Below are 23,339 nucleotides of genomic sequence, written 5' to 3' on the forward strand. Positions count from 1 at the left end.
GGGATTTTATAGTAATTTAAACGCACGCGAATAACACGCTCTCTTCCGGCACGATCGTTTCGTTCCAGGGAATAAAACAACATCTCTTAACGTGCTTCAAAGAACACAAGTATTGAGCAATTTTTTAATTGTTTACGGTCATTGTGTATTCCGTGTTCGTCATTCTGTATTCTTTACGATCGTTCATTTACGTATTAATGTTCCATAATGTCACTTTCAGTAGTTTGTCCGTGACAAATAAACACGATATTAATATTTTATTCACGGACTGGACGACGTTACCTTAAAAATATGCAGAGCTCGTTTCTAGACGTTGGTGTAGTATCTTTTTATCGTATTTTTGCATGCCCATTGTCCTTGTATACTATTCTGTGCGTCAATCTTTACCCTAAGTCTCAAAAATTCCATAATTTATCTCATAATTTCGGTATTATTTTTAATCGTATTTTCATATTAAATGGATGTGATATGCGTGTAATTATCATATCAGGTCCGTATTGTTTGATGTACACAAAATTGACCGACACTGTTTTCGCCGACACCAAACTTGGTCAACACTAAACTTTATCAGGAACAACTTTGACAGACAACATCGATAATCGACACAAAATTCGACAAACTGTTCACAGTGAACTCGGGCAAAGTACGAACTTGTTTTCTGGTATTGTATCTCGCTTGAAGAAATCTAGTCCAGAGCACATTGGAGCAGATTTAAAAAAATATGTTTTGACCAAAAATCGGATTCTCCTGCCACGAATCCCTGCCACGAATTGGTATTGGTTTGGTCTAGACCTGTTTGTGCAAGCGAGTAACGCGACCGATTCTACCACTCGCTCCTATCCAACACAACATAAAACACTTGTCAATCAACGATTCACCGATTGATAGTTGTCGACTAATTCTTGTACTCGGTAGAAATCGACGACACAAATGTAAATATCGTCGACGAAGCTCGGTGACGAAGAAAACATTGTCGGTGAAATGATTGCCGGTAATCTAAATATGTCGATGACTAAATATCGTGGTCACGATTCGGTGTCACTGAAATCGTGTCGATGACATGATTATCCATGAAATGATTCTCTGTAAAGTAAATGTTGTGAGAATTTCCTCTGCACTTACAGAGAATTGCTCGACGTCTCTTAGCAGAAGGAAAAGCGTCGAACTACGATGAGGCGGAAGTGGCCGCTAGTTTGCTGGCCTTGAAATTTGGAGACGTCGAGGCTCTTCATGCGGCTAAAGAGTGTTCCAGCGTAGAATCGGCATTGGCTTTCTTGCAACAAGAATGCGAACTTTGTACAGGTCGCTTTGCGATGAGTCAGGTACTTGAAACAATACAATACCCATTATTTCATCTTAGAATACAAAACTTATCTTTTGCATGTATAAAAGATTGAAGCCTACAAAAATATATAGAATACAGAGAGACTGTAACACGTAAGAGTATACAAAATATGCTAAGTACTATTTATAACATTGAAAAGATTAGAATATTCAAATGAAACCCTTGTTTGAGTTCTAGTTCTTTGATAATGTACACAGAAATTGAAATATCCATGAATATTCGCAGTATAATTGAATTTTAATTGAATTAAAACACATTTTTAATCCCAGATAGTGTCCATGCTGAAATGCGTGCACCGTTGCTGCAACGAGTGCGCGAAGAACTACTTCACCATCCAAATCAGCGACAGAAATATCACGGACGCAGTTTGTCCATTTTGTAAGGAGCCAAACCTAAAAGACGCCAACGAAGACGAGGTGTTAGAATATTTCAGTAACCTGGACATACAATTGAAAACACTTCTAGATCCTCCGATTCATGAACTCTTCCAAAGAAAGCTGAGAGACAGAACATTAATGCAAGATCCAAACTTTAAGTGGTGCATTCAGGTGTTTCTTCTATATAAACCGTACAATCCTCTTTAGTCGACGATTGGAGAAACGTCATGTGTGTTGTTTTCAGTGTTCAAGCGGATTTTACGCGGATCCGGATCAGAAGAGATTAATATGTCCCGATTGTCGATCAGTCACGTGTGCACTGTGTCGAAGACCGGTACGTGCTGATGTTGATAATTACGCGAAAATTAAATGGAAGTTACGCAAGCGCGGACAAACATCCTCTCTGACGGTGGTTTCACTTTCAGTGGGAGAAACAGCACGAAGGAATTACGTGCGAGCAATTTGCTGCTTGGAAAGACGAGAATGACCCGGATAATCAAGCCGCTGGCTTAGCCAAGCACCTCGCGGATAATGGGATAGATTGTCCTAAATGCAAATTTCGCTACTCCTTGTCTAGGGGAGGTAAAGTATTTCAACTAGCTCTCAAGCCTTAATTACTTGAATTGCAATGAATTTTTCTTAAAATGCTGCTAACTTTAAACAAAGAATAGAGCTTTCATAGGCGACGCATTCAATTAAGTATAAAGTATTCAAACAATTGCTAAATGAATTTTCCCTGAAATATTGAAATACATTGCTATCATTAGACTGCGGACATTTTTAAAGGAATAAAAAGAAATAGAAGCTAAATATAGATTTAATTCACCTACTGAAAATTGTGACGAATACTCTACATACTTTGGATATTTTATATATTCGCAGTCTATTATAATCCAGAAATAAATTTAAATAACTCTTACCTAAATTAACCGATGCAGGATTTCATGTTCGTGTAACTTCTCTATGTATTTCAAATATCTTTATCAGTCGAGTAGGCAATTAATTCTGGATAAAAGATATTTCTTAATTGAAATACTAATTTCTGATTAATGTTAACGATAAATACCGAAAATGATACTTTTTCGTAGGTTGTATGCATTTTACATGTAGCCAGTGCAAGTACGAATTCTGCTGCGGTTGCGGAAAGGCATTCATGATGGGAGCAAAATGCTCGGTCAGTCAGTATTGCGCGAAACTGGGCCTTCACGCACACCATCCACGAAACTGTCTGTTCTATCTTCGAGATAAGGAGCCCATGCAGTTGCAACAGCTGTTAAGAGATAATGGAATCGAGTACGACACAGAGGGTCCGGCTGGCGAGCGCAAGTGCAAAGTGCAATTGCAGAAAGAAACTCCCACCGGTGTTGTAGATGCGGTATGCAATTCAGATGTCGTTGTGGGACACGCTGGCTTGTGCAGGTAATTTGTTTGTTCCCCCGTAACTCTGCATGCATTCGCCGTTATTACGACCACCACTTTTATAATTGAATACCTTTCTCGATGAAACCAAGGTACCGTTGCAATTATACGAAAAAAAGCTCGTACAAATTATCATATTAGAGGGCTAAAAAGAATAAAAATGACTAAGAATAAGATAAATTAAAAAAGGAAGAAAAAACGATATAACTTGCGAGTAAAATAAAAGATAATGCTTTTGAGACCTTCGTTGTTATCGATCTCCTTTCTAATACTTACTAGTTACTATATTAAACAAAAAGAAAAACAAATCTATTTAAAGAAGTAGAAAACATATAATAAAAATGTTTACTTATTTAAGCTTTGAGCCAACACTGGTCCATAAAAAGTAATGCAAATGTTAAAAAAATAGTGTACTTTTATCATAACGAAATATTCAAATATTTAGGATCCACTATATCGAATACCTAGTTCGAAAGATCCGGGAGACCCAACTGGAACCGCTTCCCTTGTTAAACGTAGACGATCTCGAGACTTGCGTGAAACGTGCGGGGATCAAATTGCCCCCGAATTGGTACGGTCGTGATCCGGAACATTACAAGAGGGACTTGATCGAGGTAAATGAAAAGGCATCGTGCATTGCACGACTAAATTCTGGGTACTTTTCCCCGCAGGCAGCACTACATTGAGTACTTGGCGGGCCTGGTACTGAAGGGCAAGCTGGATCCCGTGGCGATCTTTGACTTGAACGATGCCAAGCAAGAGCTGCGCCGTCGGGGAAAAGTTCCCCCTGCGAAGGACCAGGAAATGTCCGAGCGGGATTATCTCGAGGCGTGCATTCAGGTGACTAACAACTCCTCTCCTGTACTCCTGCCCCGACACACTGACCGAATTAACAAGAAATGCACGAAAGTAGACCTTCACGCATGACTTTCGCAACCGAAAAGTGCGACGTGGTGACGCGCACGCGCCTGCACGTTGCCAAAAAATAGAGATCTGCAATTGTGGATTAGAATTTGGTTTTATCCTCGTACATTCTGTTTATTTTTATCTTGAAATGAATAGTAATTTTTCGTACCATTGGGAGGATTTTATTCGTGACATCTAATGTATGGACGTTTTACAGGTTGTACGGAAGGAGATTCCGCTGGAGTGATAAATGGGTAATAATTAATGAACGACATTACGTGAGTTCCGCTTCTAATACATCATGTATAGTGTATTTATTTTATCATATGGACAGTGATGTAGAGAACAATTATTGACGATTAAAGTAAACAAAGATTGAAAATTGTTTAGTATTTAATGTATAAAAGTAATCAGTCTTTTAGTATAGAACTTGAAAACTAAAATATCAATTTTTTTATTCTTCTCGCTATCTTCTTTTTTTGGTTTATGTATAAAAGGGTTACAGATGTTTTTTATGTAATAAACGTGAATTTGTGTTTATAGAAAATTTTATAAAACACTTTAACAATAAACTAATTTTCAACAAAGCTCTGTTAAGAAACTATGTAAACTCTTCCTTTTTGGAGGTGTTGCACCTTGATTTATTATGTTTTTTAATCGATCTATATTAATCATTTTTATTTTCTGTTGAGTTGGTGTAATAAAATTTGCAGTGCTCCTAACTTTTTTTATGTTGGTTTCTTTCAATTCCTCGGTTTGAACATTTTTCTCATTCAAATTTGAAATTCCAGAAACATTTAAGCCAGCTGTCCTATCCTTGGTCCTCTTCTTCTTCCGTTTTTTTGATCTTTCAATACTTTCTGTCCTAATTTTTTGTACTTTTTCCCTTTGTGGTTTATTAAAAGATATTCTTGTACTTTTTGAACAAACTGAGCATTTAAGTACCAACTTGTTCATTTTATTTTTTAAACATTTTTCTGCCAAACTTCTTTGAACTTCAGGTATTCTTTTCTTACCATTATTCATAGAGTGTACAATTTTTTTTATGGATTTAGAAAGTGGTTTACCTCGTGATAATCTAATGCTATGATCTATAGTATTCCAAAGTGATCCACAATATGGGCACATCACAGAAGGACCAAAATTTTGAGACGATGGTTGTATTCCATGCGTATACTGCCTACATCTTTCTCTAATATACAATAATATTAATTATTTAGTATGTAATCAATTTTTTATTTACTCAAAAATATATATAAATATTCAAATAAATAAAATACAACTTACATGTAAAACGTTTGCAAATTTTTACTTTGTGAACAATTTAATTTTGTAATAAATTGATTCACGTTCCATAAATGTGTTAATTTTTCCATATCTGTTTGTTTACACACACGCACGTACGAAAAAAAAATTCATAAATAGAGTATTGTTATGAAGTGTTAGGTTAGAGCTATTTACACTACATACAGATAATATGTATATCTTCAATGATAAAATACAAACTTCCGCTTAAACAGTACGTGATACCATTTAGCTGTTTAAAAAGTCATTAAATGCGAAAAGTATACTGACGAGCGAAACTGATCGAACTGTGTAAAGTGTACTACTATACGAACGATAAAAGTGGTAGTATGACTCCTAAACAGATTACGCTAATGCTTCAAAAAATTCTGGACTTTTATAATATCATTACCAATTAATAGTGCTCTTTGTTTTCGTTAGAAAAGTAGATAAAAAAGGAAACAATAACCTCCAAATACGATTACATTGGAGACGTCACAATTATTGAGTAACAGGGTAGCCAACCTGTGAAAATGTTACAATGCCTGTAGGATTCCTAAACCAATCCATTAAAGATCCGTAATGTTGAAACCAATGTATATCTCGTTTCGGTGAATAGTTTCTGTTCTATGAACAGACAGAACCACGCAGGGTGTTAGAAAAATTTTTATTTTGTCATCCTTGTCATCGAAGCACCGGGAGTACTGTCAAACAATACTTGAAATAAATTGTTGTCATTAAGGGATAAATTAATAGATCGACATGGGAGACGGGAAGAAGGGCGAACGACAGCCGTTGTTAAAAAATGAAAATGTCACTTATAGTTCACACGGCAGCGATTTCGTTGGTAAATAATATTCGATTTTGATCACGGAAGAATTAAGTTTGTTTAATCCGATTGCTTATGGTTACCTCTACTACATTTTACTTTAGATGAAGTGGAATCGACTGTTAGTACAGTATCTGCAATAGGTCCTGATGAAGTGCCACCTCCATACGAATCAAGTAGTCAATGTGGCAAGCCTATGGTCACTTGTAGGGTTTGTCAAGCTATGATAGATATTTCTGGTAAAAGAGATCAACATGTTGTTAAATGCTGTCAATGTAATGAAGCTACAGTATGTTATCAAAGTAATTTAATTCACTGGAGTTCATTCTCATATCGGAAATGAAAGCCATAAATCACTTTTTTAGCCCATACGAAATGCACCTCCTGGAAAGAAATATGTCCGTTGCCCATGTAATTGTTTATTAATATGTAAGAGTTCTTCACAACGTATTGCTTGTCCAAGGCCAAACTGTAAACGTATTATTAATCTTGCTCCAAGCCCAATTACACCACCTGTTTTATCTATGCCTGGAATGTGTAGGGTATGCTGTGGTCACTGTCATGACACATTTTTGGTAAGGATTTACATAAGAACATTTTATATGATTGAAATATCTTAATAATTAATATATGTGTTATTACATTCTTTAGTTTAATACTTTAAATAATGCTTTGGCTCGATGTCCACATTGCCGAAAAATATCTTCTGTTGGTCCAGATTTTGCTAGAGGTCGAGGTATTGCATTCACTATTGTTGGATTAATAGCCTTAGTAATTGCAATAGCTGTGACTGTAAGTATTTTTATAACACCTGATATATTAAAAAAATTACATAATGAAGATTTATGGTAATTTAGATATATTTTAAAACTGATTACAATTTATACCACTTTATTTTCAGGTTGGAACACATGCATATGCAAAAACTAGTGGTGGAATTTATGTAGCTTATGTTGGTGAGTATGCTAAAATTTGTTCAAATTGAATTATTAATTGAATATATAAACTTCTTGCATATAAACATTTATTTACATTTACATATTATTCAAGTAATAAGTTGTCTTTTTTACTAGGTTTGTTTTTAAAATTTTATTTTCAGGTGCATTTCTCTTGGCACTTTTGTGCTTTGGACGCAGCATTTATTATTGTACAATGAAAATTAGTATGATAGAAGGTCCAATGTAATACCCTAAATGACAATCAGTTGCTAATATTTTAAAACCAATTCCTCTAACATCTATGTCGTATAATAATATATTTAGATCAAATGTTTATAGTAATAAAATGACATACAAGTCCTTATAGGACAATTGGTACATTCTTACACATGCATATGTAAGTTTATATTGCTAGTAATGAGTAATATTCTTACATATACATATGCAAATGTACATGTTACGGATGAAGAGGATGTGTAACTGTAATGTATGACATTTTCTCACATAAGGTAATATATCAAAAAGTACTAGAAGTTGGGGTATCCATTTAAAAAACAAAGGATTGTTCCTCTGCACTTTTATATTGTCAAGCACAGGACCAAGACAACAACCCCATTATATTGTTTTCATATTTGAATGAGAATATACTAATGAAAATATGCTTTCTACATCTACAGTAAATATACAAAATGCACATATATACATACATAGATATATATGCAAATAAAACATTCTTGCATGAATATTCCAATTGTAAGCAGCTATACATACAGCTATATATATTGTGTTTGCAATTACGAACTTGCATTGTCAGATAACGAAAGAATAAAAATATCTTTTTAAGAAGAAATTATAAATCGATATCGTTTGACAGACGTTTTTGGGTTTATGTATTATTTGACATGCAAGTAAAATTATATAAAATACATATGTTGAACTTTACTATTTTATTACCATTGCTGCAGTTTAAATTATTGAATTATAACGATATCATTTTTTAGGAATGTAATTTTATTCAAGTGTTGGGTAACAAATAGTTGCAAACATTCAAATTTGTCGCATTTTTCAGACATAATATATTAGATAAAAGAGATTGAAATTAGAAACTTTGATATTATAAATGTTTCAGTAACATTTTTATTACTCAAGATATTATTTTAAAAGATATAAGTATATGAAATATGTAATATTATTAAATTGATTGATTCATTACTAAATTGATTCATTACTAAACAGCAAAGCTATTACTTCTGTTTTGTAATGGCATTCCAATCCAGAAAATTATTTATGTAATACTACATACATCATATAATATTTGCAATCTAAAACCATTGTTTAAAATTTAAACCTAATTATCTGACAATAAATAGTGATTGTTACAAATTGTAGTTATATTTGTTTCATTTTTTAGTGCAAACTCGACCTAAGCTTATACTTCATGTTCTAGTAACTTTACTCATACTTAGTTATGTATATATGTATATCTCACATACATATGTGTGTAAACACCACTTACCGCCAAAACTCAGTATGATCGTACCAATAAAAAAGTATTACTTATTACTTAAGTTTCAGAAATATTGATTATTTTTATATTTGTCACAAATAAAAAGTGCTTTTTTGCTATTTTTTTAGAGATGGTGAATGTGAGGAATGGGCGATTGTTGAGTTACAAGGTGATTTAAAATTTAATTCCGTGAATATTACGAATGTATATATCGGAGATTTACACTTTACAAAATCTGGTACACCTATACTTATAATCGGCATTCATGTATTACAAGGAAAAGAAATGGCGCTTCAAAAACCATTTGCAGTTTTAGTTAAAAAGAAGAATGAGGAAACTAATACAGCTAATACTTCCGAAGTAAAAACGGCATACGTTATTAAAGCAATTGTAAAGAAGAAATTAATTTTTAGGTCTAGGCCAAAACCTATTGTAACAAATGTCCCAAAATGTCATTAAACATATGTATAAATATTGTACCTTATTGGTGTAATTTTATGGTACACTGTGCTATTGAAATAAACTATTGTGATATAAATATGAATGTATTGTTGCTGATAAATAAATTTACTTAGGTTTAAAAAACAATTTGCTTTATTAATTTTTAGTCTTACGTAATTGTACTTAATCTTACTTAAAAATAAAAAGTATTATCCTAAATTGATTTATAAACATTATGGGAACTAGTCCTTCATTTCTCCTTCTTCATCTTCCTCTTCCACGCCTCTTATATACATTACATTATTACATCTGATTAAGACTTCACCAAGGTTGCCAGTACAATTTCCTTCTATATGTTCCTCTGTATTAGCTAATTGTAAATTCATATATCCATCGACGGAAACAAGATAACCTTTATATTCATGGCCCCATTTTAATTTTACCATAACTGGTTTTCCAGTTAAACCATTTAGAAATGGTTTTGGATTTATTGGCATTGTTGCAGCCATTGTGTAGTATTTTTCCTTAATTTCTGCAAAATATATTACACAGTGCATATATTGTTATAAATATTTAAAACAACAATTTCAATAAATATAAATAGATATATCACCTAAAATATATATGCAAATATAATACATAATAGCAAAAATTAAATTAAATGAGATACTGTTTGACAATTATATTAAATGTTGAGGTTAACTTTATATATATAAATATTGGGAATATATTAAAAACTTATGTATCGTATAATTGTGAAATTATTGTTATTTTTGATGAAAATTTTGTACTTACATATTTAAAAAATGATAAAATAGAAAACTCTCCGAATTTTTTATAAGTCCTATAAAAACAAGACGCTAGAATTTGAAGCAGCGTGCAATTGTGTTGTTAGAATCAGAAATGGCGCACGCTCTTAGAACACATAACCTAAATTTATCAAAACTTTTGTAGTAATTTGTGATTTCTATCAAAATACACGATTATTATCTGTATACATTTATATACATTTAACACGATTTATTAAAAGGATCTATTAATAAAATTAAAAATAAATAGAGTTATAAGGATATCTAATTTTAATTTGTTTTCAATAAAGAATTTGTGTTTTTCATTAAAAGTAATTACACTTTAAAAATGAACATTTTACCAAAGAAAAGGTATAATTAAAATGAATTCGTATATAATGAATATTTTCTTTAGGTACATTAAAATAATTATAAAAATTATTCCTTTTAGGTGGCATGTACGTACTAAGGAAAACATTGCTCGTGTACGACGTGATGAAGCAAAAGCTGCAGAAGAAGAAAGACTTAAACAAGAACGAATTCAAAAAGCAGTATGTATGAATAAGAATAAAACAGAAGCTAATTGTTCATTGCTTATGTAATCAATGGAGTTTGAAATACTTTTCTAGGAAACTGAAGCTAGAATTAATCTTTTGAGAGAGAAAGCCAGATCAAAATACGATGGACGAACAGAAGCATTGAAAAGTGATACAGATGCCTCATCTTCAAAATGGGATCATGTTAATTTTTTTGCTGAGCTTGAACAAGGAAAACTTGATTATAATAAACCTAATGCAGAACATGAAAAAGAAAAAAAGGAAGAAAAAGAAAAGTATGAGAAACAGATTGGATATCTTACATATCTTGGACAAGATACTAATGAAGCAACAGGTAGGAAAAATTGGTATGAAGAGTTACCTGAAAGATTGAGAGACACAGGAAAGGATGTAGAAGTACAAGTTGAAAAGAAGACATTACATGATCCCATTCATGATATAAAGAAATATTTAAATATAATGGGATCTGGCTCTATAGAAAAATGTATAAAAATTAAAACAGGAACTATTAAAAGGAAAAGAGATGATTCAGATGAAAGTGATGATTCAGATCACGAAAAATTTTCGAAAAAACACAAACATAAAAAATCTAAAAAACATAAGAAACATAAAAATAAAGAAAGACAAAATGTAGAAAAACCGAGTATAGATGTAGAAAAGTTAAGAGCAGAGAGATTGTTAAGAGAACAAACTGAGAAATTAAGGACAGAAGCTTTATTGGCTAAATTGAGAGGAGATCCAGTTCCAACAGTAGCACCAAAGACTCCTCCCAAACCCATTATAAAACAAAAATATAATTCACAGTTCTTCCCTGAAATTGCTAGACAAAATGCTGAAAGAACTCCTAATGTACATCCAATGAGAGAACAGTAAAATGTAAGTTGCTTTTTATTTTATAATTACATGTATTTCTTTTATTGTGCTAATATTCATTATTACTACAATTATGTAAACATCCATATACATATGTAGATATTTGTATAAAATTTCATAACATCTATGCTTAGTATCTAATACATTAAGTCATTTGTAAAATATAAAATATAACACAATATGATATATATATATATTTCTTAAATAGTACTATTTTATAAAGCGCAATAAAATACAAATAAAAAAGAAAAAAAATGAATTTTAAATTATTGCCAAATGAAATATCAGATATCCCTCGTTTTACTAGATTGTGCTAAATTTCGCGGTATGACGTGATGCAAGATGGTGGAATATCACGGATCTCATGGATAATGTATTAAAATTTGACGTTTATGTCATTTTTTCAGTATTCTTGTTCATCACTTGACTTAAATAATTTTCTCGTAAGTAATATTCTCTCCTTGTATATATATTAAATATTTCCGCTCAAAATTTTGAAGCCCCATTTTGAAATCTCGAACCAGACGCATAGAACGCGCGAGTTACTTTCGCGTAACATGATTTTCGAATTTGAACAGTTATGAATATACTTAATTACGGAGAAATGATAATTTGTGAAAGCTTTTATTTTACGTCGTTAAAATATAACAGCTTAACTTCAATTATTGTTAGAAGAATTACATTTTTAAGTCATGTTACGAATCGACCTTAAGATAACCTCTTCACTAATTTATACAAATATCGGCATTTCAAAATGTAATTATAAATAATTCATTTATTTTGTATACTTTGAATATAGTGATGCATACGTTTAGTGTAGTTTATAAAATTTTATATTAAACAGGTAATGTATAATTCAAGTAAATAAATATTGAATATTGTGTTATTGAATAGACTGTGCTATATATATGTACTCTTAAAATCTCCGTGCGAGAATATTAGTATATTATTGGTTATATATTCTAGTTTCTATGTCTAACAATATCAAATTTTGCTTTGTTAGTTATGTTTAGAATCCTTGTATAATAGATGGAAATAAATATTTGTTATTAATTAATTGTAAATTATACTTGTATTACAGGCAAGATGTTACTATTAATTTAAACGTCAAGAATTTTATAACGGTATGATTTAATTAAATATCATCACCATGAATGAGGAAAGAAGTGTTGAAGATTCTTCATATTTAAGTTATGAAATAAATGGCACTAGATATATTTTACAAACTGTATCAGATCCAGCTATAGATATATCAAAAGCTGTATCAACCACTCAAGAACAAAATACAATTAATCTTATAAATGAACCACAAGTAGAAAAAGATGATGAATCAATTTCTTTAATTTGCTTAGATGGTCAGGTTTATGCGTTTCAAAATGGAGAATTACAAGAATTAGATTTTAGTCAAGTAATAGATGAAAATGAATCACAAGAAAAAACAGTGTTGCTACCTAAAGAAGATGATAATTGTGAACCACAGTACATTACCAACGAAGGATTAGTAATTGGAAATATTGATGAACATTCTCAAGAACAATATGAAATTATTACTGGTCAAAATGAAAAAAATTTTATAATTGAGAAACATAACGTAAATGCTAATGATTTTGTGGAAGTTGTAACAGCATTTAAATGTAAGATATGTACTTATACCACTCAAGACAAAACACAATTATTACAGCATTTTCAGAAAACGCATGTAAATCCTAAAGTGGATATAGAGGTGAGCTACAATATTAATTATTTCTCTCCGAATACTTACATTGATATTGCACCTTTCAGATAAAAGAAGAATCTAAGATTACAGATGAAGTAAAATTGTTATATATGTGTGGAGAATGTTCTAATTGCTTTCCTTCTATTGAAGATTGTAAAGAACACATGATAAACGTAATTATTTAAAATTTATCTGGTCTGTTATAAAGGAAAGTAAATATAAAGATATCATATTAATGTTTTTTATTTTAGGATCATCAATTAACAGACACAGGAGCCAATAGAGGTGGTAAAGAAAATATAACAGATGATTCAAAAGATTCTGGGTTATTAGAGTGTATAGGACAGAGTGTTGAAAGTAATGATATAAAACGTCAAGTTAAAATTCAAAAACCTCTAAATTCTGAATATATGCTCAATAAAAAAATGATCGAATTAATGGAAAGAAACATAAAGTATATATATTATTCTTATGTTATATCAATCGTGTATATCAATCTTTTAAATCTATTATCTATTTTACTTACTCATTAAATTGTATATTTTGCTAGGTGTTCATATAGAGGATGTCCATACAAATTTTGTACAGAGGAAACAATGCAGCAACATGCACTTTGTCATACGGAATCACAAAATGGAACAGCATTTAAATGTAGCGTTTGCCGTGATATGAAATTTACCAAATGGAGACAGTGTAGCTTACATTTATGGAAAAAGCATCAAATTGGTAAGTATTTAATATCTATATCTGGACAATAAAATATTAAAACGTGATTTTTACTATGTATGTTTTTTTAGACATAGGATTATTTACTTGTAAAATATGTAAAGCATATAAAAGTGCAACAATGGTCAAACTTTTAACTCATATGCGTGTGCATAGTGAGACACGCGAGTATGAATGTTCAGAATGTGGTAAATGTTTTAAACAAGCCAGTCAATTGCGTAATCATAGAGTTATGCATTTGGATCGCAAAACATTGGAAGTAACGCGGTGGTATACTTCAAAAAAATGTGATATGTGTGGAAAAACTTATGCTAATTCCAAATGCTTGAAGAGTCATATTCAAGCAGTCCACTCAAAATTGCGACCATATGTTTGTAATGTTTGTGGACATTCTAGCGCTAGAAAAGCAATGTTGCAAATGCATTTACGACAACACACTGGTGACAAACCCTTTAGTTGTGAACTTTGCGAATATAAAACAGGTGATCACAATACGTTACGACGTCATATTATGCAACACACAGGTATGCATGATAATAAAGATGTGAAATGATGAAAAAGATGTGTATAGTACAAGGATGTATTTAAAAATTACAAGTATAAATAATATTTTCAGGTTTTAGACCTTATAAATGCCCTCATTGTTCTTATACAGCAATACAAAGTAGTAGTTATAAAAATCATTTGAAATCTAGACATCCTTTACTTTCTGGTTTATTTACATGTGACCTATGTCCTTTCAAAACTGTTAAAAATCAAAGTTATATACAACATGTAAGAGACCATGAAAAGGGATTAATCAAAGCGAATATGCAAAAAAAAGGTATGTTTCAATTTTGTATTTAATAGAATTAATGGATATATAAAAAAAAATAAAATTATATACTTTTGCAGATAGTGAAAATGTCGAAGTTTTTCCTGGTAATATTGCGGCGGCACAATTGATTTATAGTTGCTTAGGTGCCTTTTCAAAAGTGGGCGATACTTTAGAAGCAAATTTAATGTCTTCCTCAACGTCTGCAGACGGTACATCACAAACGATTACGATACAGATACCATCGAAACATCTTGAAGGTTCACTGCCAACAAGAGAATGTAGAACTAAAAGTAACTCAACAATTGAACAAGAAGATGAAGAAACAATGCATTGTTTTTTAAAAATTCCAAGGGAAGAGGAAGAAAGTATAGACACAGGTGGTATAACTATACCTGCAGAACCTGAGGAATCAGGCGCAACAACTATTAATGTTGATACATGAAATACGGAATATTAAGTTGCTAATTAAAATATTCCTGTATATTTGAAAACACCTAGAAATTTATACTTCAAAGTAAATGAAGAAATGCTAGTCACACGTTACTTAGAAGGTATGAATCAATTTGTTTTCTTTTGACAAGAAATTAGAATTAATATATTAATTTTTTTAAATTCTAAATCTGATACTATTTTTGGAATTGTACACTATATCAGCAAACACAAACAATAACAATTTAAGTGTTTACGTTTGAAAAAATTTTTAATTTTGTACATTATTTTAAAGAAATGAAAACATATGCACATTCAATCAGTTAATTGCATTCACGGTTGCTATGTTCATATTTGTTCAAAAAATTGTTATTTTGTCCTGAAACAAGATTTTATAGTTAAAAGAATGTAATTTTGAGATATTTTATTTTAAATTTTACTAAGAATGTAATTTACTATATATTTAAACACATTTTTAAGATTTTGAATGTATTTATTGATAATTAATAAGAAATTAGTAGAAGTGTACATAAAAATTGTAAAATAATCTGGGAACCGTTGTAAAATGTAAATTACAATGTCTCGTATGGTTTACAATACGAGTAAAATAATATTTTACATGATGGACTAAAGAGAAATGCTCTGATATTTTTGTCTTAATTATTCATCAGGTAAAAATAATACTTATTGCTATGGAAGATTCAATTTAAAATCTTTTTAAAAGATTTCGTATATTAATTATTGGATTTCACAAATATGTCCCCACAAATTGGAATTACGGTATCAATTTGCTTAAGTGCGAGATTTGTGAAAATGGTAACTGGTGGACATATGTAAACATATTATTTTTAAAAAATCCAATAGGAAAGTTTTAAAATATATTTAACTATATATATAAAATAAAAAATATATAAATTATAGCATATAATACAGTTGCCTTTTTATATGTATTTTGTAAAAAAAACGTGAAGTGAAATAAAAAATACTGTTTTTAAGGACATCCTAAGCAAATTGATACAGGTTATTATTTACAGCTAATTATTCATAAAACGTGAGAAGCTCCTTTTTTTAAGCAACTGATGTGGATCTTCCCGGAAATACACCTCGTATCACAACTAACAGTCTCTGGGCAGTTCGCCATAATAAGCTGTTAAAGCTATTAGCTTTCTGTCAAGAAAGTTTTGTTCCACTTCTACACCACCACCTACTGCGGCTAACATGGCAAGCTGTAAATTTGTATATATATAAATAAAAGCAATTGATGTATAGTGCATTATAAAGTAAAGTAACATAGAATATCGAAATTTTTCGAATCTTCTTGAATTATAAAAATTTACCTGCATTGTATCTACATTTCTAGGTAGAAAGTAGGCCACATGATCTGTGATTTTTCTTGCTATATTAAATAAATTTACACCACCAATGGGATGCATAATATTATTGAGATCAAATGTTCCATTCTTGACATAATCAGGTCCTCCCCATGGAGGACTTAGAAACACAACATCTGCGCTTAACTTTGATGCGAGTTTAATAAAATCTCCAATAATGAATTCTATTCTGTCTTCAACACCATAAACTCGAGCATTATTTCGAGCAATTTCGATTTTAGCTGGATCTATATCTATTGCGAAAACTGTAAAAATAAAGATATTGAGTTTCTATGCTAATTACCCACACGCAACGAACGCACCTCTTTCACATGTAAAAGCAAATTGAATAGCGTTCCCTCCTGCTCCACAGAATGCATCGATCACGGTATCGCATTTGCATCGTTGAGCTATGTGTTCGGCAATTTTTTCTGGTGTTACAGAGTACCAGCTCTCTATAAAGAAAAGAATAAAAAAAGTATTTTATTATAAAAATTTAAAAGTTCGTAAGCACATTATTGAATAATTTATAAAATATTTCACTGTTAGTCTTTTGAAGATTACAAATCTTTATTATTATACATATAAATAATATCATAGAACATACCACGATCCAATTTAATGCCTTGATCAAATTTGCTAAATAGGCGGTATCTTTTGAACCAATATTTCATTAAAGTTTTATCATTGTCTATTTCTACTGGCAGGCTTACATTTCTTTTGGGTGGCTTCCTTCGTTTTTTCTTTTGCGTCTTCTTTACGCTATCTTCATCTGATAATTTCATACTTTGTATTTCGTTGTTACTATAGTTTTCATCTATATCCATATTGACATTTAATACATCAAAGTTCTCTTGTTCGAAAACTTGATTTTCTGGTACACATTTTGTGGAATCGCTTGTTTCATCCTGATCAAAGTATATATTATTATCTTTGATACTTTGGAAAACATTGCCCTGTTTATCAAATACGTTTAAGGTATCGTGAACATCATCAAATTGTTTTTTATCTGCTCCTGAATCTATTGAACTTGTGCTTGGTTTACTAAATACAAATCGTTTTGTTTGTAACTTTGACTTAAGGCTATGATCACATTCATCATCAGAACTTGACGTCAATTGTGCTGTGTAGGAACCTTTTTCAGAGGGTTGTAATTCTGTCTTTGCTGGTGGCAAAACAGGACAGTATGATAAATAATGCTTCACCTGTAAAACAAAACACTAAAGATAAAATACTTATATATCTACGTTTTTATTTAAAAAAAAATTATTTACTTTATCTATAGTGTTAGTAATTTCCACTCCGTTATCATCAAAGTATATATGTTTATTTATTGGCTTGGGTTTATAATATTTCATTTTTAATTGTCTATTTTGTAACCTAATATTTTTTTTTCTATATACTACTTCTCCTTGGAAATTAGATTGTTCGTAATTTTCGTTGAAAGTATATCCCATCAATGAAAATGCTTTTTTTACTGATTCCAGGCCTTCTTCTGTGTCATCATAATCAGCCTCATGACTAAAATAAAAGATATATAGATAAATATTACATATTTTAACAGATTATAAACATATATAATTACACTGCACCTCCGTTTTAATGTTATAGGTTTATCTTCATTGGGCTCATCTCCATCTCCATCATTAGAATATTTACGTTGAATACTATTGTTGCCACTAGTATCATTGGAAATAATTGCACCATTTTCATTTTCTGTAGTTGAAGTTTGATCATGTTCAACTTCTTGTGAACATTCCATTTCATTAATTTTTTCATTTTTATGTGCATCAATTTCATTATCTTTTGCTTCTACCGTTAAATTTTGAATGAGCATTCCCACTGATTCCATAATTAATCGCTTCTTTTTTGTCTTATCTTTCTTAGAATAAGAAAAATTTTTATTAGGTGCACTTCTACTTTCAGGAATATTAATTTCATTAGATGTGTCTATTTCCCTTTGTGCAAAATCTTGGTCTATACTTTCATCACTTCCTTCCTCTTTCATATCTATATCATTATATTCCTGGCTATAACTTTGATTTCTAATTTCAGATTGCTCCCTTTTATATTTTTCTATAAATAGTTTATAATGATTTTGGTACTCTATTTGGAAATTTTCTTTCCATAAATGTTGCCAATACTTATCAGTATCTTCTGGTGTGTATTCCTGATCATTATCTTGATCAGAACTTGTGTTTGTTATATTGCTTTCAATGGAACTAGTTACAGAACTGATGAGACTAGATGAATTTGTAGAAATAGAGTCACAACTAGAACTAGTAAGGGTCATCTTTGTGACATTTGTCATAGAATCTGATGTTGCATTTGTTTTTGCTATTGACTCGTTAATAGAATCACACCTTGTTAAAAGTCTTTCATCTTCCGCATTAGATTGCTGGTTGTAACTTTCTTCCATACTAAAAGGACTTAATGGATTCCAACCATCTCCAGTTTCCAGTGATGCTTCAAAATTTGTCAATTTCTTTCTATTATCTTCCGCTTCTTTGTCACTTATCTCTTGCTTGCTTATGTCATCAAATGAAAAATTAATACTACACATGTCTTTTGCTTTTATTTCATTATTACCAGCATTACTACTTTTGCTAAATAATCCCTCAAAATTTGAGCGATCAAGTTCACAATTTCTGTGTGCTTGACTAGGAAAACATGTATTTTGCTCTGAAAATTTTTCAATAGTATCTTTCACTTCTAACTTTTCATTACTTATTAAATGAGCATTTTGTTGCAAATATTCTGGATTTATATAATCTGCATATTTCCTAATCCAAGTTGTCCAAATTATACGTTCACCATTTTTAGACCAATATTTCTCCCATGCTATATCTATTATACTCTTAGTTTTAGAATACATAGAATAGTATGGATAGTCACACGAGCTATGGTCACAGTTGTACTTAAGTTGGACATCTTCCTTATAAGTTTGTGTATCATTCAAAGAAACATTTTTAAATATATTATGTATCTCAAAACCTTTGTCTTCTAAAATACATGATGGATTTTCTGTATGAAGTTCCTTTTCATTACAAATGGATGGATCATAACTTAAAATTTCAATGTTATCTGCAAGATGATCTGATGAGTGAATGTTTGTTATTTTACATTTAAATTCTACATCTTTATCTTCTTGGTGCTGTGCAATTACATTCACTTTGTCAAATTCATCTTCCAGTTCAGTCTCTGTATTTTGAAAAGTTTTCCCATAAGATGCCAATAGATTTTGTATACTTTTAGCCTCATGTTGATCATGATATTCTGATAGGTCTGCACCTGAATCTGACTGGTGCAGGCCCAATTTTTGCGTGAGGGAATGTGCAGTAGGACGATGAGCCGAATCACGAACAGAGTCATGTTCATCTGTGGAATAATTGTTGTCTGTGTGTGATGCACTGCAGTAACAGCTCACTGGTTCTTCCTAATTTTAAGGAAGAAAAAATATGTTTTTGTTCAAATGCTATATCGAAATCTAATACAGATACCAATGTTATCGAATTAACTGAAAATAACTAATAGAAAACAAAAAAACATTCTTACATCGTGTTTCTCTATGGATTGTGTTTCTATAATAGACCTTTTATGGAGGTCTAACATTTCTCCAACACAATCGCTCTCAATATCTTCATCTTTACTAGCATCTTCTAGAGCAAGGGCAGTATAAACTTCTGGGTGTCTAAAAGTAAACAAAAATTCACCTCACATAAGTTTAAAGCAACATATATGTTATTATATTATTCTTTAATTATATTTATCTTATAAAAAATGGTAAAAATTAATTTACATAGTTTTTATTATATAAATTAGATGTTCAATATGATACAATATCTCAGTGCTTAATAAGTAGAAAGTAATTCCCACGTGGTATACGAATTGTTTATTATCGATATTTCGCAGAATCAAACAGAAAAACAAAAAAATATTTTCAATGACTGTTAACTTCTATACAACTCTATTTTTTAAGAAAACAACATTATTTCGTTTCTATTATGTATAGCTGAACAAAGGAAAATAATTATTAAGTTTTCAAAAAATACATTGTGACCTAGCTCATTCGAGTGGGTGTCAAGGTTAGGTCATGTGTCACACCACTGATCGATAAAATGGTACTATTTTTAATTTTTGAAGAATTGAATAAACGCGGTATGGGGTACAGGATATGAAAATGAAACTGTGATGTTCGATAGTATAAATGAGTCATACTGTTGCAGCTGCATTTACCGAATAAATACTCTGCTGCAAAGACAATAAATGTAATGATCAGGGTCAGTAGACTCAGCTTGTTTTGCGATGTACACTTCGGCTAAAGGTTCCCAAAAGCGGTCACTCATGCCGATAGAAGTGTTTAATTGACTATTTGCTCGTGAATCGTCACAACACCCACATGTCTCACGCTCAAATTTTTACAACTTCCTCGAGTAAAAACAATCCGCCATTTCTTAGACAGCACACCATCGTGAAGTTGCTCCTGATTACCATCATGTTCTAATAATCAATCGATAAGTGCTATTTTTTGTTAAGTTTCATTTGATTTTGAAAAACATGTGTACATTAAGTATGATAGTATATTACAATTTAAAGATACATCATAATTATACACACTACTTTGTATTATTTAAAAAAAATGTTAAATATTTTCTAAATAATTTTTGTTCCACTCGAACAAAGTGTATAAATTATATTATATGTAGAAATTTATGAAGAACAAGCATTTTTTAAAAATTGTCTTTAGACTACGTTAGATACATTAAAAATAACGTGACGAATGTGATGGATAGATTTTATGCCTTTTTTTTTCTTATGGGATTTCGGAAGTAACTTGACTTCCTTACCATTTTCGTGTCACATGCAACATTATCGATTCAGTATTGAAATAAACTACAGCGCGAGAGAAGCGGGAGAAGCGGGAGAATGTGGAACTAGACAATGTTGCAACCGACTTAGTGATCGACAAACGATAAGAGTACTCTTAGTCCTGTTGACATCGTTGATAATTGACAAGAGGTACAAAATAGAGATGACATTCAATGCTTCTTCGTTTTCACGCTTTGGAGATCACCTGACTCCTGTACAATTTTCTTATCGCATGCGATATTGTCGATTTAGTATAATAGTGGTTTGAATTGAAACTAAACTGTTTTATGAAATTACAAATAAGGTATAGAAAAAGACATATTGCGCATAAAGCATAGAATTCTATACTTCTGTAATATGTATCTACTCAATTGTAGTCTTTGAACTGTATTTGAACTTTCGACCGTTCGCGGGGAGACGCGATGATCTCTAAGAAGCGCGTCAACTGGGGTCGTAAATTCCCGTTACGATTTGACTAATCGACGCTACGAATCGTTCGATCCCGTATTTCGGTTCAGATAATAAGGGTAGTTGAATGAATATAACACTGATATTAACAGGTTAATATACAGGGTGGTTGATAACTGGTGGTACAAGCGGAAAGGGGGTGATTCTACGAGAAAGAAGAAGTCGAAAATATAGAATAAAAATTAAAAAAAATTTTTTTTTTTAATTTTTCCATCGAGACAACGATCTACAGTGAGATCCGTTATAACGTACCGCACGCGTACCGACGGAAAATTCAAAGTCGATTTTCCCGAAAACAAAGCCTCAAACAAAAAATTTTTATTCTATATTTTCGACTTCTTTTTTCGCGTAGAATCACCCCCTTTCCGTTTGTACCACCAGTTACCAACCACCCTGTATATTTTCAACTATCCAACAACTTCAATGTGATACAAGGATACGTATGTGGAATGACAAACTACGAATGAGTACAACCTGAGACTCATTTCATGTTGGCGACTGTGAATATGTATCTTCTGTCGATTGACCATCATCGACTTGGCGATTTTGCTTGGCTTCTGACTCCTGCTTGAACTGTGTTTTAACTCGAGTTGGTGTTAACTAACTGACGAGATTTGACTGTTACTTGAATGTACTGTGGAACAAGTCTAGAGAGCAAGTATAGAGATGAAGTGACTGCTTTGTAGTTATGAGAACAAATGAAGTTCGTTCTTGTGTGATTACGGAAGAAAGCTCGGAGTGAGTGTCTTTGTTGTATGAAGAAAGCGGATTCATTGCTCACACTTTTCGTTAGGAAAGTGAGGGTAACGATCTGCGATGCCCATTGGTTATGACCAACGTTAGGAATGAAGATAGGAGAAAGGAGCCTCCTACCAACGTGTCTCATGGGCGACATTGTTTATGGGAATACCTGCTTTTCCGTTAGACAAATATCCGCTTTCCCCGTAATTTGTAAGAACGTGCAATAAACCTAAGGACTGTTCTAAGGACCAGCCATAAACCGAAAATACTTGCAGGATTAAAGGCTAATAAGATTCAGTTTATGGTGGGACCTTAGGTGCTTGGGCCTTGACGGTCAGACGATGAAGGAAGCCGCACGGACCATCTCACGCGAGGTAACTAAGGATACTACCTATATTCTTAATGTTTTCTCATTTTTATGCGTTCCGATTGCTGATATTTCCTGACATTTTTGAAACAATTAATTTAGTAATGTTATTTTCTTCTACTCATTTTCATGGAATTTTAAGCTTCTTAAACAATTTTTTAAATTCAAAAGATTATTTCTATTATTTGAGTATTAGAAATCAATTTTTAATTTATACCCAATTTTCTAACGAAAACATTTTTGTAAATTAAAGGATATATTGTATTGTTTAAAATTAATTTTATGATTTATCATCTTTTCGCATACAATTTACTTGAAACTTAGTACTAGAATCAACTACATATCAATGTATTAAATCTTATGCTATGTATTAATTCATTTCGCGATATTTTAATAAACATTATGAATGATACACGTGACTGGCCACGGCGTCACGATTGTCTTGGTTTTCTACATGAATCAACTACAATGCGATAATAATTTTTAAACGAAATCCATAAAAATTCAATATATAAATAAATCAACTGTAATTTAAATTTAAATGATTTTTCGCGAGTTGTACGAACTACTA

The 23,339-nt window shown here is 31.4% G+C and overlaps 8 protein-coding genes across 21 annotated transcripts in view; 5 read left to right on the forward strand and 3 right to left on the reverse strand.

Annotated features, from left to right (window-relative positions):
* The window catches only part of LOC117205235, a 24,897-nt gene extending 20,465 nt beyond the window's left edge, over positions 1-4,432 (forward strand). For 3 of the 6 annotated variants that reach the window (XM_033443430.1, XM_033443431.1, XM_033443434.1), the window contains 8 exons: positions 1,125-1,322; positions 1,615-1,893; positions 1,967-2,056; positions 2,148-2,304; positions 2,811-3,141; positions 3,587-3,712; positions 3,813-3,981; positions 4,265-4,432. In XM_033443430.1, the coding sequence (XP_033299321.1) occupies positions 1,125-1,322; positions 1,615-1,893; positions 1,967-2,056; positions 2,148-2,304; positions 2,811-3,141; positions 3,587-3,712; positions 3,813-3,981; positions 4,265-4,294 (1,380 nt within the window). In that variant the 3' untranslated portion in view covers positions 4,295-4,432. Of the gene's footprint in view, positions 1-1,124; positions 1,323-1,614; positions 1,894-1,966; positions 2,057-2,147; positions 2,305-2,810; positions 3,142-3,586; positions 3,756-3,812; positions 3,982-4,264 lie in introns of all 6 variants that reach the window. The other 3 variants (XM_033443433.1, XM_033443435.1, XM_033443432.1) reach the window with 2 other exon arrangements.
* LOC117205241 lies at positions 4,327-5,844 on the reverse strand. Of its 2 annotated transcripts, XM_033443445.1 has the most exons (3): positions 5,744-5,840; positions 5,335-5,425; positions 4,327-5,239 (listed from the first exon to the last, which is right to left on the reverse strand). In XM_033443445.1, the coding sequence occupies exons 2-3, from the start codon at positions 5,421-5,423 to the stop codon at positions 4,627-4,629; spliced, it is 702 nt and encodes a 233-aa protein (XP_033299336.1). In that variant the 5' UTR covers positions 5,424-5,425; positions 5,744-5,840; the 3' UTR covers positions 4,327-4,626. The 2 variants fall into 2 exon arrangements, with proteins under 2 accessions (XP_033299336.1, XP_033299335.1); XM_033443444.1 differs by having other exon boundaries at positions 5,335-5,844.
* Positions 5,845-8,024, forward strand: LOC117205240 (type 1 phosphatidylinositol 4,5-bisphosphate 4-phosphatase). Its single transcript, XM_033443443.1, has 6 exons — positions 5,845-6,178; positions 6,265-6,449; positions 6,526-6,735; positions 6,812-6,952; positions 7,062-7,116; positions 7,260-8,024. Exons 1-6 carry the CDS (start codon positions 6,094-6,096, stop codon positions 7,343-7,345), a joined length of 762 nt encoding a protein of 253 aa, XP_033299334.1. The 5' UTR covers positions 5,845-6,093; the 3' UTR covers positions 7,346-8,024.
* Positions 8,025-8,176: 152 nt separating this feature from the next.
* On the forward strand, positions 8,177-9,149 carry LOC117205242 (chromosome transmission fidelity protein 8 homolog). Its single transcript, XM_033443446.1, has 2 exons — positions 8,177-8,648; positions 8,734-9,149. Exons 1-2 carry the CDS (start codon positions 8,575-8,577, stop codon positions 9,062-9,064), a joined length of 405 nt encoding a protein of 134 aa, XP_033299337.1. The 5' UTR covers positions 8,177-8,574; the 3' UTR covers positions 9,065-9,149.
* On the reverse strand, positions 9,134-9,969 carry LOC117205243 (small nuclear ribonucleoprotein F). Its single transcript, XM_033443447.1, has 2 exons — positions 9,842-9,969; positions 9,134-9,578 (listed from the first exon to the last, which is right to left on the reverse strand). The coding sequence occupies exon 2, from the start codon at positions 9,553-9,555 to the stop codon at positions 9,289-9,291; it is 267 nt and encodes an 88-aa protein (XP_033299338.1). The 5' UTR covers positions 9,556-9,578; positions 9,842-9,969; the 3' UTR covers positions 9,134-9,288.
* Positions 9,970-10,031: 62 nt separating this feature from the next.
* On the forward strand, positions 10,032-11,701 carry LOC117205239 (leukocyte receptor cluster member 1 homolog). 2 transcript variants are annotated; one of them, XM_033443442.1, is made up of 4 exons: positions 10,032-10,206; positions 10,286-10,385; positions 10,464-11,267; positions 11,572-11,701. In XM_033443442.1, exons 1-3 carry the CDS (start codon positions 10,184-10,186, stop codon positions 11,262-11,264), a joined length of 924 nt encoding a protein of 307 aa, XP_033299333.1. In that variant the 5' UTR covers positions 10,032-10,183; the 3' UTR covers positions 11,265-11,267; positions 11,572-11,701. The 2 variants fall into 2 exon arrangements, with proteins under 2 accessions (XP_033299333.1, XP_033299332.1); XM_033443441.1 differs by lacking the exon at positions 11,572-11,701 and having other exon boundaries at positions 10,464-11,519.
* On the forward strand, positions 11,578-16,257 carry LOC117205238 (zinc finger protein 836-like). 5 transcript variants are annotated; one of them, XR_004487203.1, is made up of 9 exons: positions 11,578-11,707; positions 12,346-12,987; positions 13,047-13,154; positions 13,233-13,435; positions 13,532-13,707; positions 13,779-14,231; positions 14,324-14,530; positions 14,602-15,075; positions 16,027-16,257. XR_004487203.1 is itself a non-coding variant. In XM_033443440.1 (8 exons), the coding sequence occupies exons 2-8, from the start codon at positions 12,415-12,417 to the stop codon at positions 14,603-14,605; spliced, it is 1,725 nt and encodes a 574-aa protein (XP_033299331.1). In that variant the 5' UTR covers positions 11,578-11,707; positions 12,346-12,414; the 3' UTR covers positions 14,606-14,729. The 5 variants fall into 5 exon arrangements, 2 of the variants coding, with proteins under 2 accessions (XP_033299331.1, XP_033299330.1); XR_004487204.1 differs by lacking the exon at positions 11,578-11,707 and adding an exon at positions 11,762-12,108; XR_004487206.1 differs by lacking the exon at positions 11,578-11,707 and adding an exon at positions 11,762-12,020.
* On the reverse strand, positions 15,675-20,835 carry LOC117205236 (trimethylguanosine synthase). 3 transcript variants are annotated; one of them, XM_033443436.1, is made up of 8 exons: positions 20,560-20,835; positions 19,879-20,014; positions 17,916-19,759; positions 17,598-17,844; positions 16,931-17,543; positions 16,647-16,778; positions 16,291-16,589; positions 15,675-16,179 (listed from the first exon to the last, which is right to left on the reverse strand). In XM_033443436.1, the coding sequence occupies exons 1-8, from the start codon at positions 20,667-20,669 to the stop codon at positions 16,069-16,071; spliced, it is 3,492 nt and encodes a 1,163-aa protein (XP_033299327.1). In that variant the 5' UTR covers positions 20,670-20,835; the 3' UTR covers positions 15,675-16,068. The 3 variants fall into 3 exon arrangements, with proteins under 3 accessions (XP_033299327.1, XP_033299328.1, XP_033299329.1); XM_033443437.1 differs by having other exon boundaries at positions 16,931-17,528; positions 20,560-20,834; XM_033443438.1 differs by lacking the exon at positions 20,560-20,835 and adding an exon at positions 20,123-20,532.
* Positions 20,836-23,339: the final 2,504 nt, after the last annotated feature.

This window comes from Bombus bifarius, unplaced genomic scaffold (genome assembly GCF_011952205.1).
Source record: "Bombus bifarius isolate JDL3187 unplaced genomic scaffold, Bbif_JDL3187 scf7180000007987, whole genome shotgun sequence".
NCBI classification, from domain to species: domain Eukaryota; kingdom Metazoa; phylum Arthropoda; class Insecta; order Hymenoptera; family Apidae; genus Bombus; species Bombus bifarius.

Coding starts and splice junctions, on each gene's coding strand:
- LOC117205241 (XM_033443444.1), bottom strand. CDS start 5,423: ATGGAAAAATTAACACATTTATGGAACGTGAATCAATTTATTACAAAA. Junction 5,240..5,334: donor AATTTGCAAACGTTTTACAT/GTAAGTTGTATT, acceptor ATTGTATATTAG/AGAAAGATGTAGGCAGTATA.
- LOC117205242 (XM_033443446.1), top strand. CDS start 8,575: ATGTATATCTCACATACATATGTGTGTAAACACCACTTACCGCCAAAA. Junction 8,649..8,733: donor ATGATCGTACCAATAAAAAA/GTATTACTTATT, acceptor CTATTTTTTTAG/AGATGGTGAATGTGAGGAAT.
- LOC117205240 (XM_033443443.1), top strand. CDS start 6,094: ATGGGAGACGGGAAGAAGGGCGAACGACAGCCGTTGTTAAAAAATGAA. Junction 6,179..6,264: donor ACACGGCAGCGATTTCGTTG/GTAAATAATATT, acceptor ATTTTACTTTAG/ATGAAGTGGAATCGACTGTT. Junction 6,736..6,811: donor ACTGTCATGACACATTTTTG/GTAAGGATTTAC, acceptor TACATTCTTTAG/TTTAATACTTTAAATAATGC.
- LOC117205236 (XM_033443436.1), bottom strand. CDS start 20,669: ATGAGTGACCGCTTTTGGGAACCTTTAGCCGAAGTGTACATCGCAAAA. Junction 20,015..20,559: donor TGCAGCAGAGTATTTATTCG/GTAAATGCAGCT, acceptor GTTTACTTTTAG/ACACCCAGAAGTTTATACTG. Junction 16,779..16,930: donor AGGCATTAAATTGGATCGTG/GTATGTTCTATG, acceptor TTTTCTTTATAG/AGAGCTGGTACTCTGTAACA.
- LOC117205239 (XM_033443442.1), top strand. CDS start 10,184: ATGAACATTTTACCAAAGAAAAG. Junction 10,207..10,285: donor AACATTTTACCAAAGAAAAG/GTATAATTAAAA, acceptor TATTCCTTTTAG/GTGGCATGTACGTACTAAGG. Junction 10,386..10,463: donor AAGAACGAATTCAAAAAGCA/GTATGTATGAAT, acceptor ATACTTTTCTAG/GAAACTGAAGCTAGAATTAA.
- LOC117205243 (XM_033443447.1), bottom strand. CDS start 9,555: ATGGCTGCAACAATGCCAATAAATCCAAAACCATTTCTAAATGGTTTA.
- LOC117205238 (XM_033443439.1), top strand. CDS start 12,415: ATGAATGAGGAAAGAAGTGTTGAAGATTCTTCATATTTAAGTTATGAA. Junction 13,155..13,232: donor GTAAAGAACACATGATAAAC/GTAATTATTTAA, acceptor TTTTTATTTTAG/GATCATCAATTAACAGACAC. Junction 14,531..14,601: donor AGCGAATATGCAAAAAAAAG/GTATGTTTCAAT, acceptor ATACTTTTGCAG/ATAGTGAAAATGTCGAAGTT.